Source organism: Oryctolagus cuniculus, chromosome 7, assembly GCF_964237555.1.
Source record: "Oryctolagus cuniculus chromosome 7, mOryCun1.1, whole genome shotgun sequence".
Lineage (NCBI taxonomy): Eukaryota > Metazoa > Chordata > Mammalia > Lagomorpha > Leporidae > Oryctolagus > Oryctolagus cuniculus.
The window spans coordinates 132229276-132243323 of NC_091438.1; the positions used below are offsets into that span (position 1 = coordinate 132229276).

Here is a 14048-nt window from a genome sequence, read left to right on the forward strand (position 1 = left end):
GCTAAGGGATCTAAACTAGATTCCAAAATGACTCCATTAGCCTCATTCAAAAGTTCTGAAACTCTGTATGCATTTATTTTTTTAACTTTTATTTAATAAACATAAATTTCCGAAGTACAGCTTTTGGATTACAGTGGCTCCCCTCCCCCATAAATCCTCTCCTACCCACAATTCTCAACTCTGCATGTATTTATTATTGTAGATAAGGATGGTCAGCTTTAAGGATCATTTTGGAATACTGAAACCTCCACAACATTATAGTTTCTTAAAGAGAAGACCTCATCTTGTGTCAGGAACAAAAACCCTCAATAATCATGACTACTATTTTCTCCCCCAAAAATACATATCCTTGTGGGCACCTGGAAGTTAAGACAGCAGTTAGGGGCTGGCGCCGTGGCTCACTAGGCTAATCCTCTGCCTGCAGCGCCAGCACCCCGGGTTCTAGTCCCAGTTGGGGCGCCGGATTCTGTCCCTGTTGCTCCTCTTCCAGTCCAGCTCTCTGCTGTGACCCAGGAGTGCAGTGGAGGATGGCCCAAGTGCTTGGGCCCTGCATCCGCATGCGGGACCAGGAGGAAGCACCTGGCTCCTGGCTTCAGACCGGCACAGCGCTCTGGTCATAGTGGCCATTTGGCAAGTGAACCAACAGAAAAGGAAGACCTTTCTCCCTCTCTCTCTCACTGTCTAACTCTGCCTGTCAAAAAAAAAAAAAAAAAAAAAAAAAAAAGACAGCAGTTAGGAAGCCTGTGGCCTATGTCTGAGTACCTGGGTTCAATTCTCAATTCCACTCCTAATCCAGTTTCCTGCTAAGTAGAGCCTGGAAGGCACAGATGATGCCTCAAGTACTTGGGTCCCTGCCACCCACATGGGAGATGTGGATTGAGTTTTCAGCTCCTGGTTTTGGCTTGACCCACCTGGAGCAGTTGTGTACATTTAGGGAGTGAACAAGTGGTGGAAGATATCTCTCCCTCTCTCTGTCAAATAAATTTTAGGGGCCAGCACTGTGGCACAGCAGGTAAAGCAGCTGCCTGCAGTGCTGACATCCCATATGGGCACCAGTTCAGTTCAAGTTCAGGCTGCTCCACTTCCGATCCAGCTCTCTGCTATGGCCTGGGAAAGCAGTAGAAGACGGTCCAAGTCCTTGGGCCCCTGCACCCACGTGAGCGACCCGGAAGAAGCTCCAGCCATTGCAGCCAATTGGGGTGTGAACCATCGGATGGAAGACCTCTCTCTCTCTCTCTCTGCCTCTCCTCTCTCTGTGTAACTCTCTCAAGTAAATAATAAATAAATCTTTAAAAAAAATAAATTTTAAAAACAAAGCCATATCCCTGGAACTGGGACTTAATTTGGAAAAGCCAATGCCAATATTGCCAAATCTCACCCTGTCTGATATGACTCAATGCACAGAAAAGAGCTGACGTCAATACTGACTGACCATGCCTGAGAGGAAGTGACTTAATAGGACAGGAAATTAAATAGATCACAAAATATCAACCCCACCCCTGGAAAAAAAAAAAAGGGAAGCCCTAAAAATAGATGACACTAGCCATGGAAAATCGGTAAAGAAATCCCTACGGGCTTCTACCATTTATGTTAGAGGTATCTTACAGTAGGTATCAATGAGATGAAATGTAAACTAGCATTTAGATTTTATTGAGGCCAATTTATGTAAAAAAGAAAGTCTTCATCTCAACATTTACTTGCTTGCTAGGACATTGCAAGCTGAAGACTGACAGAAAGGAGATCACATGACCTCAAAGCAAATAAAAGAGGGCTACAGTTTACTTTATAAATATTTGGTGCACAAACTGAAAATGTAACTCTGCTTAGCAAACATCTGCAATGATTACAACTTATTGCCTTATAATGCAAATTTCAACATCTAATCAGAACAGACTCCCAGCTTTCACTCCAAGATCCCTCAGTCTAATCTAATCAGCATCCCCCTTTCATCTTATTCTAAGAGGTCCTTAATTTTTGACAAAAGAGTTAAAATTCTTTCATAGGAATCTTAATGGATGAAGGTTTAATGAACTTAACATATGCATCAAATGGGTCATGCTTGCATAAACAGGAATATGCAGGTGAATGCATGCAGAACTAGTTTAAAAAGAGATGTCAGTTTTTTAAAAATCTGTAAATATGTTAAATACTGGCATTTTTTCCCTCTGATGCTACACCTATCTTCATACACATTTAATCCCCCAATAGTTTGGATTCAGTCTGATATTAGTAACTTAATATTTATGCAGTACTTCACAATTTCCAAAGCACAAATACACATGATCTCATTCAAGACTCAGCACTAAGTAAGAGGGCACTGTCTGGGGTCCCATTTTTATACATGAGGAAGCTGACACTAAATGGCTGACTTGTCCAAGCTCACAAAGCTGGCAATCGACCTGGATGGAACTTGAACACCATTTCCTGACTTTAAAAGGCTTGTGCTGTGCTGCCTCAAAATATTTTAATCAAAGTAAATAAATATCCAAATCTTAGACCCCATCTAAGGCCCCGTACCCACCCATACAGTCACCTCAGTTAAGTTACAGTTAGCTCTAGAAGAGCTCTGATCTTTCTGGAAGTAAAGTTTTTATTTCTCTGGAAAACACTTATCTGGCTAAAGTGTTTGATATAAATGCTGTTCAACATACACTAGAAACATCTTAGCTACCAGAAGATCTGCATAGGCATGCTTACGTTCATTTTTCTCCAGATGGTGGGTCAGATTCTCAGAGAGTCCCTGACCCTGAAAAGGTAAAAAATCTAGGCTAGACAGCTTTCCAAGAAACTAAATTCATAAAGTTCTCAAGTCAACAGTTTTACCTAGGCCTCATACGGTACCCCAACTTTAACTTTTTCTTCCTATGCTCCAGGCCTTCTAATCCAGATCCAGTAGGGTCACTCAACATCTACAACAGTTTTTTAAATCATATAAGAAAAACCTGAAACCAACAGATAACATATAAATCAAGGACTTCTAAAAAGTAAGCTTCAATTAAAATAATCATTCCTTAAAATGTAATTTTTAACGCAGTCCTTTCTCTTAGGACTTACATTCCCAAAATGAACATTTTCTTACCATAAGCACGCCAATCTCCCAAAAGAAGTTTGGTAAATGCAACATTGAACTCCTGAAATACCACTTTTCACCAAGCACCCCCTAGATCACAAAGATGACAAGTGGCATGATACTATGATACTCAACTATCACACCAAAAAGATTGAGAGTTTTTTTTTATTCTGTTGTTCTTGCGGGGGTGGGGACAGAAAAGAGTGGAAGAGGGAATGAATGCAGCCTTATTGTCTTACTGCTTGAAAACTAATATGAATCTGTAATATATTCCTACTAAACACTCAAGTTGAACATCAGAAGCAGTCTCGTTTCATCTTAAATAGAGCTTTTCGGTCCAAATCTGTACAAACTTTGTCCTTCAATCTTTTAACTGCTCGGCAGTTTTTCAAGGTCACTTTTTCGAGCAACGACAGAGGCCTGCATCCAGGAACTTTGACTTCTACACCATTCCAACAACCAGAGCCCAAATCTAACCCCCTACTGATACTCTAAGTAAACCCTTTACTAGAGGGGAGGCCAGGGAAGGCAAATCACACCCTCCAAACTTCTCTAACAGGGCCTGCTCATTTTCCCTGCCCAGAGAACGAGGGCTGCTGGCTCACTGCTTCACCCTGAGTCTGCTGCAGAAATGTTCCAATGACCTTCATTCCGTATTTGCAAATAAAAAGAAAACAAAGAGCTGCCTTTTAAAATCAGGTATATTACAGACCTCAACACAAGGGACTGAAGATGTCACTATTCAAAAGAACTGGTTAGTTACTGATTATCAACCTACTTTAGCTTCATATCACTAAAGGGGTGTATCAAGGGCAAGACAGAATGCTTGCACTCTTAACTTCCCTATTCACAAACTGCAGGTAAATTACCATTTTAAATACTCCACACAGAAAATGAAAAGCATTTAGCTAACATTATTTTAAAGAACCAAATCAACACCTGACAAAGTATGTGAAATTGATGGAAAAAGACTTGCTCTTGTCACTGCAAAGATACCTGGAGTAGGATGTTTCTAACCAGCATTCCAAGCTAAAATGTGCATTTTACAACAAAGATTGTTAATAAATCAATTAATGGTAATTAGACTCCAGAAGAAGACAGGTAAATCAAGAAAGTTATGGGAGAATCTCACATTAACATGTGGGCCTTCGCCAGGAGAACCTGCATCAGTGCAAATTATATTTTCACACAAATTTCGAAAGCAATAGTGTTCTTCCACCTCTGATAACACAGATGTCAACAAAGCACATGGAAACAGAAAAACTCTGACAACAACTCAGCTTATTCTGTAGGAAAGCTTCAGTGCACTTGAACAAAGGAAAATTATTTGGAAAACAGTTAAGTTTACCCAAGGCAAAGATAAAGTGCTTTGCTTCTGTGTGCCCCTGAAAAATGATTAGCCTTTCTTCATGTACGTGATCTTGTCAAAACTCAACTAGGAAAAGAAACCCCAGTTGAAGGACATGCAACATCTAAACAGAGCAAGGTATTCTAGGTGCACCAAAAGGTATGCATGGAATGTAAAGTGGCCATTTTCTGAAACAGTGCAACTTGTCTACACTCTCTGAAGCTAAACAGTTTCTATCATTTCAACACAAAACAAAGAATTAAACTTACCGGGAACTGCATTAATTTTACATGTAGTTATTTATATCTCCTCGGACTAGGAGAATTTAAGTCACTCCTATCCCTCCCCCCCCAAAAGGACGGAGGAAACAAAAGGCAGCAGGAGATGCAGAAACCTGAGTCTGGAATGTCCACTCCAGTGAAAGCCCGAACAGCTGTCCCTCCACCCCCCAGCAAACTATTCGCCATTTTTCTTTGTCTTTCAGCTGACCCCTGCCTCAGTGAAAAACTCCGAGGCTCCAATGAAGCCCTGCAGCCTCCTTCCACTTTAACAGTCAAAGGCATTCAATCTAGCATGCTATTTGACACCAAACCTTGCCTCCAGAGTAGTCCCATTGGCTGAGCTGCTTTATCGGCTAAGAACACAAAGACATGATTGGCTGTTCACGTCATCAGTTACCTCCTTTGTACACTTCCTGTTTTAAAGTTACCTTGAGAAGCAGAACAGGGGTCAGATTCAGACTTCAAACTACAGGGAACTTAAATGCTGGAAATGCTCAGCAAATGCACACAGCAGATGCACTACAGTCTCATGTGCTTCCAAAACAGGAGACTGCAAATTTAGAATTGTTCTGAAAATCAGGCGAAAGGGTTGTTACAGTTCCCACCCAAGGGATTTCTTATTGGCTGTCAGAGTTCCATTTAAAAAATTTAAGGTAATTTAACTGCTTCTGATTGGTCATCAAAGATGTCTGTAAGATACTGCTACAGTATCCTATGGCAGTAAACCAGAGAAGCAATGTGCACAAGGTCGGAAAGTTATAATCACCTTCAGTTTTCCGTGGAGCATTAAACAGAAAGGAAAAAAAAAAAGAAAAAAAGAAAACTGCCCCCCGCCCCCAATACCTCAGTAGCTCTAACAATAACAAGCAGTGAGGCCAGTGGCCATAGAATAATTTGCAGGATTTCTAACAGGTATCTATCATATGTTTATAGTAATTTTAAAAGCACGGATTAGTACCAGGGCAAAGCAATTTATCTTAAAACACAAACTGTAGGAAAATCTGGGGATAATATATGACAGTGGCAGGGGCAGCGGCACTCCCAAAAAGCCAACCAGGAACCAAGAAGGAAATACAATGAAAAAGGTGGAAAAAACTGGCAAAGAATACAGAGTGTCAGTGACTGTATTGTTAAAAGTTGATTATAGTTTGATGGATTAATTTATTTAGGGGGTCACAAAATGTTGCTGGTTAATTTTCCTTCTTTCTCTCTCCCTCTCTTTCTCTTGTTTATTTAATTTGAAAGGCAGAGAGACAGAGATCTCTTATTCTCTGGTTTACTCCCAAAGACTACAACAGCCAAGGCTTGGCCAATCTAAAGCCACAGGGGCCAGGAACTCAACCCAGAGCACCTACAAGGGTGGCAGGGACCTAACTACTTGGGTCACCAGCTGCTTCCTCGCAGGATGCTAATTAGTAGAGAGCTGGAATGGGAAGCAGAGCTAGGACTGACCCATTCTAAAACGTCTCCAGCAGCCGCTTAACAGATGCACCAACCGCCTGCCCCATTTAGTTTTTAGGGTTACTTCTACTGCTGTGGTGTAGTGAGCTGAGCATGCGCTTGAGGCACCAGCATCCCATATGGGCACTGGTTAGGGCCCCGGCTTCTCCTCTTCTGATCAGCTCTCTGCTTATGGCCAGAGAAAGCAGTAGAAGAAGGCCTAAGTGCTTGGGCCTGCACTCTCATGGGAGACCCAGAAGAAACTCCAGGCTCCTGGCTTCAGATCGGCTGTTGCGGCCATTTGGGGAGTGAACCAGTAGATGAGAGATCTCTCTGTCTCTCCCTCTATCTGTAACTCTACCTCTCAAGTAAATAAATAAAATCTTTAAAAAAAAAAAAAAGGTTACTTCTACATTTTCAAGAATAAGCAGCAGGACTGTCTCAGGACAAATATTATGAGTATCCTTATTTGACTCAATGTGGTTACTAAAGACATCAGGGGGTACTGAAGTTCAACAGTGGTGGTCACATTTGCTCATGGATTTTGGGACCAACTGCTTAGGTTTTAAGAGGAGGCTCCTAATATGGTAAAATCAATGAACATGTCTTTTTTTTTTTTTTAAGTGAGACATTCAGATGGAAACATCACACCATTATCTAAGTTATTTAATAATTTCCTTAGATCTGCTTTCTCCCTTCAAAGCTAAATATCCTAGACTCCACAGAGCTGTTTCACTAGATCAGTAAGTAAGATCTTTTCTAGACAAGTGAGGTTCAGAGAAGTTAAATAACCGGTCCCTAGCCATACATCTAGATGCAAACCCAGGTCCTTCCTAGAATGGTATTCTTTCCTTCGCACCACACTGCTAAAACCAAGAGATGGAGCACTTAAAGGCATATCCAAGGAAAGTTTAGGTGCCACATATATGTGCAGAAAGCACAAATCATTAGTCATCCTCACTAGTTCAACAATTAGAAATCTGGCTAATATTAAATTTGACCTGACAGGCCGGTGCCGTGGCTCACTAGGCTAATCCTCCGCCTTGCGGCGCCGGCACATCGGGTTCTAGTTCCGGTCGGGGCGCCAGATTCTGTCCCAATTGCCCCTCTTCCAGGCCAGCTCTCTGCTGTGGCCCGGGAGTGCAGTGGAGGATGGCCCAAGTCCTTGGGCCCTGCATCCCATGGGAGACCAGGATAAATATCTGGCTCCTGCCATCGGATCAGCGCGGTGCGCCAGACGCAGTGTGCTGGCCGCGGCAGCCATTGGAGGTTGAACCAACGTCAAAGGAAGACCTTTCTCTCTGTCTCTCTCTCTCACTGTCCACTCTGCCTGTAAAAAAAAAAAAAAAATTGACCTGACGGCTACAGACCTAGCCAAATATCTGACAAAACAGTGCCCTGTAAGTCAAAAGAAATTTTATTACTAAGACTTGAAACAACTAACAACTAAACCATTAACATTAAACATTAAAATACTAAGGGACTGGGGCCGGTTCTGTGGCATAGCGGGTAAGGCCGCCCCCTGCAGTGGCCGGCATCCCATATGGGCACTGGTTTGAGTCCCGGCTTCTGATCCAGCTCTTTGCTCTGGCCTGGGGAAGTAGTACAAGATGGCCCAAGTCCTTGGGTCCCTGCACCCTCTTGGGAGACCTGGAGGAAGCTCCCAGCTCCTGGCTTCAGATGGTCTCAGCTCTGGCTGTTGTGGCCAATTGGAGAGTGAACCAGTGGATGGAGGACCTCTCTCCCTCTCTTTGCCTCTCCTTCTCTCTCTGTGTAACTCTGACTTTCAAATAAATAAATAAATATTTAAAAAAAATACTAAGGGACTGTGAGTTGACCTGGCAACTAAACAAGCATCTGGTTTTGCTAAGAGGATGCATTACAGGGCAGTTCCTGAAGCAACCCAGAGTTAACAGCTACCGTACATTTTTTCTCAAATGTTTGCATCACAGATTTGGAATAGCTGTTCTCCACCTGGCAGGAGAAAGCAGAAGGCCGACAGTGTGCCTGAACCATCCCAGGGATTCTCTTTACCCCACAACAAGGAGCGCCAAATCAGCTGCAAGGAAGCAAGCAGCTCAGCTTAGGGTGGCAGCAGTTGGGCAGAACACGTTCCCTGCTCCACTGACTTAAGTTAGTATGGCAAGACAACCCGGAGGCAGGCAGAGCTGGTTTCAAGTTCTGACTCCTCCACTTATTAATAAGGTGATACTGGACTAAGTGAGCTACTAAATGTAAAGTATATTGTCCTGTGCCTAAATAAGCTTTGAAACAATGGAAAGTGCTAAATGTCATCCAATCCAACTTCCCTACAATACAGAGTGGCTAAGTCTCCAAGAGGAACAGATCTAACCGGATTTTTTTTTTTTTTTTTTTTTGACAGGCAGAGTTAGACAGTGAGAGAGAGAGAGAGAGACAGAGAGAAAGGTCTTCCTTCTGTTGGTTCACCCCCAATCCAAAGCCAGGAGCCAGGTGCTTCTCCTGGTCTCCCAGGCGGGTGCAGGGCCCAAGCACTTGGGCCATCCTCCACTGCTTTCTCAGGCCACAGCAGAGAGCTGGACTGGAAGAGGAGCAACTGGGACAGAATCCGGCGCCCTGACTGGGACTAGAACCCAATGTGCCAGCACCACATGCAGAGGATTAGCCTAGTGAGCCATGGCACTGGCCTAACTGGATCTTAACTCCCTTACTCCCTACTTTGAAGGAATCTCTCTTCTATCTCCAAAATACCTTTCAGCCTTGCAGCAACCAGCTCCTTAGCCATAAAGGGCTGTGTGGGAAGATTACCAGTTGCTACTAAAAATCTTCTCCAGTTTTTATGTCTTTCACCACCAACCCTGGCTGAGGTCTGGCTGTTATTCCAAAGTCTGCCCCTCAACTCTGCTTTTTATGTACCAGATTAAACCAATGATATTCTCTGGCACCAATTTTATTAGTTCTTGGTAGTTTACAAGAAAAACAATTCCAATTTCTCATCAACCGTCACCTTGATAGAATTCAAGCCACAGAGGGAAGAGAACTCAAATTATCCCTGAATTTCCATTTGGCGCCGGTTCCATTCACTTACTGCAGAGCTTTCTCTCCTCAAGCCTGTCGTTATTGCAGGCTAACAGCCTCATGGGATCTCTGGAATTCCAATGCACATTCTTCCCTGGCCTGGGATCTCAGCAGCCTCTGCATCAGACAACTGCATCTTCTCACGCTATAAAGCACTGAGATCACACTGTGAGACAAACACGGTGACTGGTGACTGATAACACAGTTCGAGCTTCAAAGCTCACAGAGGCGGTGGGGGAGAAATGACGCTCTTAGAAGAACGACCTTTGAATCACAGCTACCTATCTACTTACTATAGATGCCTCATCTTGACCAAGTTACTTAAGGGTTTCTGGCCTCATTTCTTCACTGGTAAAATGAAAAAACAACATTAACCCAAAGGAGCACTGGGGCTTCAGAGAAATAATTGAAAACATTCAATGGGATACCTGGAATATGGGAGGTGCTCCACTGGTATCTAACTACACACTTAACGATAGCGTTGACACATTATAATTATTTTTTTAACATATCTCTATTAGCAGAAAACAGTTTTTGAAGAGAGCAATTGCATAAATAAGAGCCACATTTATCCCCAGTGCTCAGCAGAAAGATATAAAATTTTTAAAGATTATTTATTTATTTGAAGGCAGAATTACAGAGGTAGAGGCGGAGAGAGGTCTTCCATCCATCCACTGGTTCACTCCCCACATGGCTGCAACAGCTGGAGCTGCATTGATCTGAAGCCAGGAGCTTCTTCTGGGTCTCCCACATGGCTGCAGGGGCCCAAGGACTTGGGCCATCTTCCACTGCTTTCCCAGGCCATGGCAGAGAGTGGAATTGGAAGTGGAACAGCTGGGATTCAAACTGGCGCCCTGCTTTGCCACAGCGCCAGCCCCCACAAAGATATAAATTAAACCTGGCTTTAGCCACAATGTCAATGAAAAAAATAGGGTACAGTGGGGATTGAGGAAAACGAGAGTGTATGTCCTATACAGGGGCAAACAGCACTCAGCTCCAACTGATAATGGCCAAGGAACACTGGTCCACTGAAGTAAGAGCTTCAGAGCCTTTAGAAGAAGCTAAAGTCAGATTGTTCTAATGACAAATCCTTCCATTTTAAATTCTGGTTCAAACTTTGTTAAACCATTACAAGCAAATCAAAGAAAATCAAGAGCTGCCGAAAGGTAACTTTTAACCTCTGTACTGCACCTAACTTGGTCCTAACCAACCATTAGCTATTTCCAAAATTAAGTCATCTTCTAGGTTAAAAACAAAATAAATTCTCTTGACATATTTTTAAGAGAATCTGAAAGAAGTTCTGAAGATAATCCTCAAAGAAAGCCCAGAAACATTCTGAGCAGTAACATTATTCAAATAAAGGAACACAGCACTGGCACAAGGTAAATGTTATCCAAAAAAAGAAAGAATCAAATAAAAATATAAATGGGAATTTAAATAGCATATAAATTCTGAATTTGAAAAAAATAATAAATAATAATAAAATTAAGACCAACAGGTAGGGGTCGGCGCTGTGGCGTAGCAGGTAAAGCTGCCGCCTGCAGTGCCAGCATCCCAGGTGGGTACCAGTTTGAGTCCCAGCTGCTCCACTTCCAATCCAGCTCTCTGCTATGGCCTGGGAAAGCAGTAGAAGATGGGCCAAGTCCTTGTGCTCCTGCACCCACGTGGAAGACCCAGAAGAAGCTCCTGGCTCCTGCCTTCAAATCAGCCCAGCTCTGCCCACTGCGACCACTTGGGGAGTAGACCAACAAATGGAAGATCTCTCTCTCTCTCCCCCTGCCTCTGCCTCTCTTTAACTCCACCTTTCAAATAAATAGTCTTTCAAAAAAAAAAAAAAAAAAAGACCAATAGATGGAAAACTATTCTAGAGAGACCTTATTTCAGTTCTTAGAGCTGTCTAAAGATGACACCAGCTGCCTCAAAAAACATCGATGCAGGGGCCGGCGCCATGGCGCACTAGATTAATCCTCCGCCTGCGGCGCCAGCATCCCATATAGGTGCCGGTTCTAGTCCCGGTTGCTCCTCTTCCAGTCCAGCTCTCTGCTGTGGCCTGGGAGGGCAGTGGAGGATGGCCCAAGTGCTTGGGCCCCTGCACCCGCAGAGGAGACCAGGAGGAAGTACCTGGATCCTGGCTTCGGATCGGCGCAGCTTCAGCCTTTGTGGCCATTTGGAGAGTGAACCAACGGAAGGAAGACTTTTCTCTCTGTCTCTCTTTCACTGTCTGTAACTCTACCTATCAAATAAAATTTTTAAAAATTTTTTTTAAATTATAAAAAAAACGGGTGGAGTGATTAGGCACAGGCTGTTTGAATGCTTGACAGGATACGTAAAAGCAAGATGAGAAAGAGCAGCCACATGGAACAGCAGAGTAAAAAGCCCAGTCGTTGGGGCTGATGTCGTGGTGTAGTGGGTTAGGATGCTGCCTGTGGCACCAGCATTCCATATGTGTGCCAGTTCAATTTCCAGCTGCTCCGCTTCCTATCCAGCTCCCTGGGTGTGGGAAAGCAGCAGAAGATGGCCCAAGTGCCTGCCTGGTCCACTGCACCCACATAGGAGACCCAGAAGCTCCTGGCTTCAGCGTGGCCCAACCCTGGCAGGTACAGCCATTTGGGGAGTGAACCAGCAGATACAAGATCTCTTCACCTCTCTCTCTAATTCTGCCTTTCAAATAAATAATAAATAAATCTTCAAAACAAAACAAAGCCCAGTCGTTACAACTAGATAGATTTAAGGCTCTAATCCCTTCTCACCACTTTTCAGCTGAGCAACCTTGTGCTAGTTACTTAACTACACTGAGACAAGTGTGCCAAACTAGAAAACATCTTGTAAGGTTGTAAGGATTAGGATAATTTTATTTTTCCAATACTAACAAGCATAGACACTGTACTAATTAAGCCCTGGATCCTAAACAAAACAATCCCTGTTCTCAAGAAAATTAAAATATTTTCTAAGGAAAAAGAAGTTAAAATAGCAAATCATAATGCTTGGTGTTAAAGAGTTAAAACAGGGACAAACTCATTAATATGATAGAAGAACTAAGTACAGCACCTAACCCAGAACCTGTCTAAGTTTCAGACTGTCAGAAAAGGCTTCTGGGGAAATTCAAATTCTAATGGGAGCCTACTATGACAGACAAAGCAAACTGCCATGCTCAAAGGCTAGAGCTCACAGGAAGCATACCATAGTCTGGTATGGCAGCAACCCAGAGAAAAAGGGTTAGAAGTCAGAAAGGTAAACAGAGTTGGACACTGAGGCCAGTGGTAATGCACAGTCTTTTTTTTTTTTTTTTTTTTTTTTTTGGACAGGCAGAGTTAGACAGAGAGAGAGAGAGAGAAAGGTCTTCCTTCTGTTGGTTCACCCACCAAATGGCCGCTACGGCTGGTGCACTGCACTGATCCGAAGCCAGGAGCCAGGTACTTCCTCCCGGTCTCCCATGCGGGTGCAGGGCCCAAGCACTTGGGCCATCCTCAACTGCCCTCCTGGGGCCACAGCAGAGAGCTGGACTGAAAGAGGAGCAACAGGGACAGAACCCGGCGCCCCGACCAGGACTAGAACCCGGAATGCTGGCGCCACAGGTGGAGGATTAGCCTAGTGAGCTGAGGCGCCGGCCAATGCAGTTTTAAGCATGCAATTGGAAGTATCCTTTCAGAAGCTCAGTTTGGGCTGAGTGTGGAGAGTAAGCTGGAGAAGGGCACAGGGCAGGAGGATGGCTGCATTCTAGACCAGTAACAGGGAAAAGAGGACACCGCAGTTGTCCAAATACTGGAAAATGTAGAAGCAATGTTGAACAGCAGATGAATAGGAAATAGTACGAAGATAAAAGCTCAGTAAGACCCAGTGGTTAATAACACTTGTAGATTAATGAATACTGGACCTGATACATGACAAGTGCTCAAACGATGACAGCTGCCATTATTATTGCTGTTAATGTAACTGGATTAGATGACCTTTGAAAGCACATTCATCCCTAAGAGTCTATGTTACTTTCAAGATGTACTTTTTGCAGATGACGCTATGGCATGGTTAAGCCACCACCCATTCCATAGTACAGCACCAGTTCAAGTCCTGGATACTCTCTGCTTCTGATCCAGCTTCCTATTAATAATACTTGGAAAGACAACGAAGATGGCCCAAATACTTGGTTCCTTATCATCTGTGTGGTAGACCACGATGGAGTTCCTGGCTCCTGGCTTCAGCCTGGCCCAGACCTGGCTGTTCACCCAACTGGGAACTGAATCAGTAGATGGAAGATATCTAGGTGACTGTCTCTCACTCTTTCAAATAAATAAATAAACAAAACTTAAAAAAAGAAAAACATGGAGGGGCGGAGGGGACACGACATATCTTTCCCCCAGCAAAGTCCTTTCCCACTCCTGGCCAAGCAATCGCTTCATTTTTAACTCATGTACCATACTAGAACTGCTCAACTGGGCTAAACTACACACCAGCCATGATATGAAATGTTTACCAGATGTTCTCACAAATGGAGTTCCATGACCAAGTCATTTCAAGTAACACTGCATAATACACCCTCCACCTTCATGGGGCATAGGCCCATGAGCACAAAGGCTGTGAATGAAAATTCTGTGATAAAGAAATGCATCTCAATTTCGCCATTACTTTGTCAAGGATCCAGTTCTCAACCCCAAAGGATAGTCTAGTAATTCAAAGAACTAATGTTCAATGGAATAGCTTAGGAAATCCTGCTCTAAGCTAACTTAGAAATTTTAGTGGGATGAAAAGATGACTATAGAGAACTCTGTTCTGGAAAACATTCCCAAATAGTTAGTTTTACCCACTTTACAGTGTCTTCCTTTTTAATTTAGTATTAATGAAAATGACATTAGGGGCC

At 43.4% G+C, this 14048-nt stretch overlaps 1 protein-coding gene across 8 annotated transcripts in view; it reads right to left on the reverse strand.

Annotated features, from left to right (window-relative positions):
* Positions 1-14048, reverse strand: part of NFYC (nuclear transcription factor Y subunit gamma) — an 83100-nt gene that overhangs the window by 60149 nt on the left and 8903 nt on the right. For 2 of the 8 annotated variants that reach the window (XM_070078683.1, XM_008265487.4), the window contains exon 1: positions 4688-4979. The exons of 4 other annotated variants lie outside the window; for them this stretch is intronic. Coding sequence is in view for 2 of the 4 variants with exons in the window: in XM_008265487.4 (XP_008263709.1) it covers positions 4688-4699 (12 nt within the window). In the remaining 2 variants the exon portion in view is untranslated. Of the gene's footprint in view, positions 1-4687; positions 4988-14048 lie in introns of those variants that run through there. 2 more of the 8 variants (XM_008265490.4, XM_070078680.1) reach the window with 2 other exon arrangements.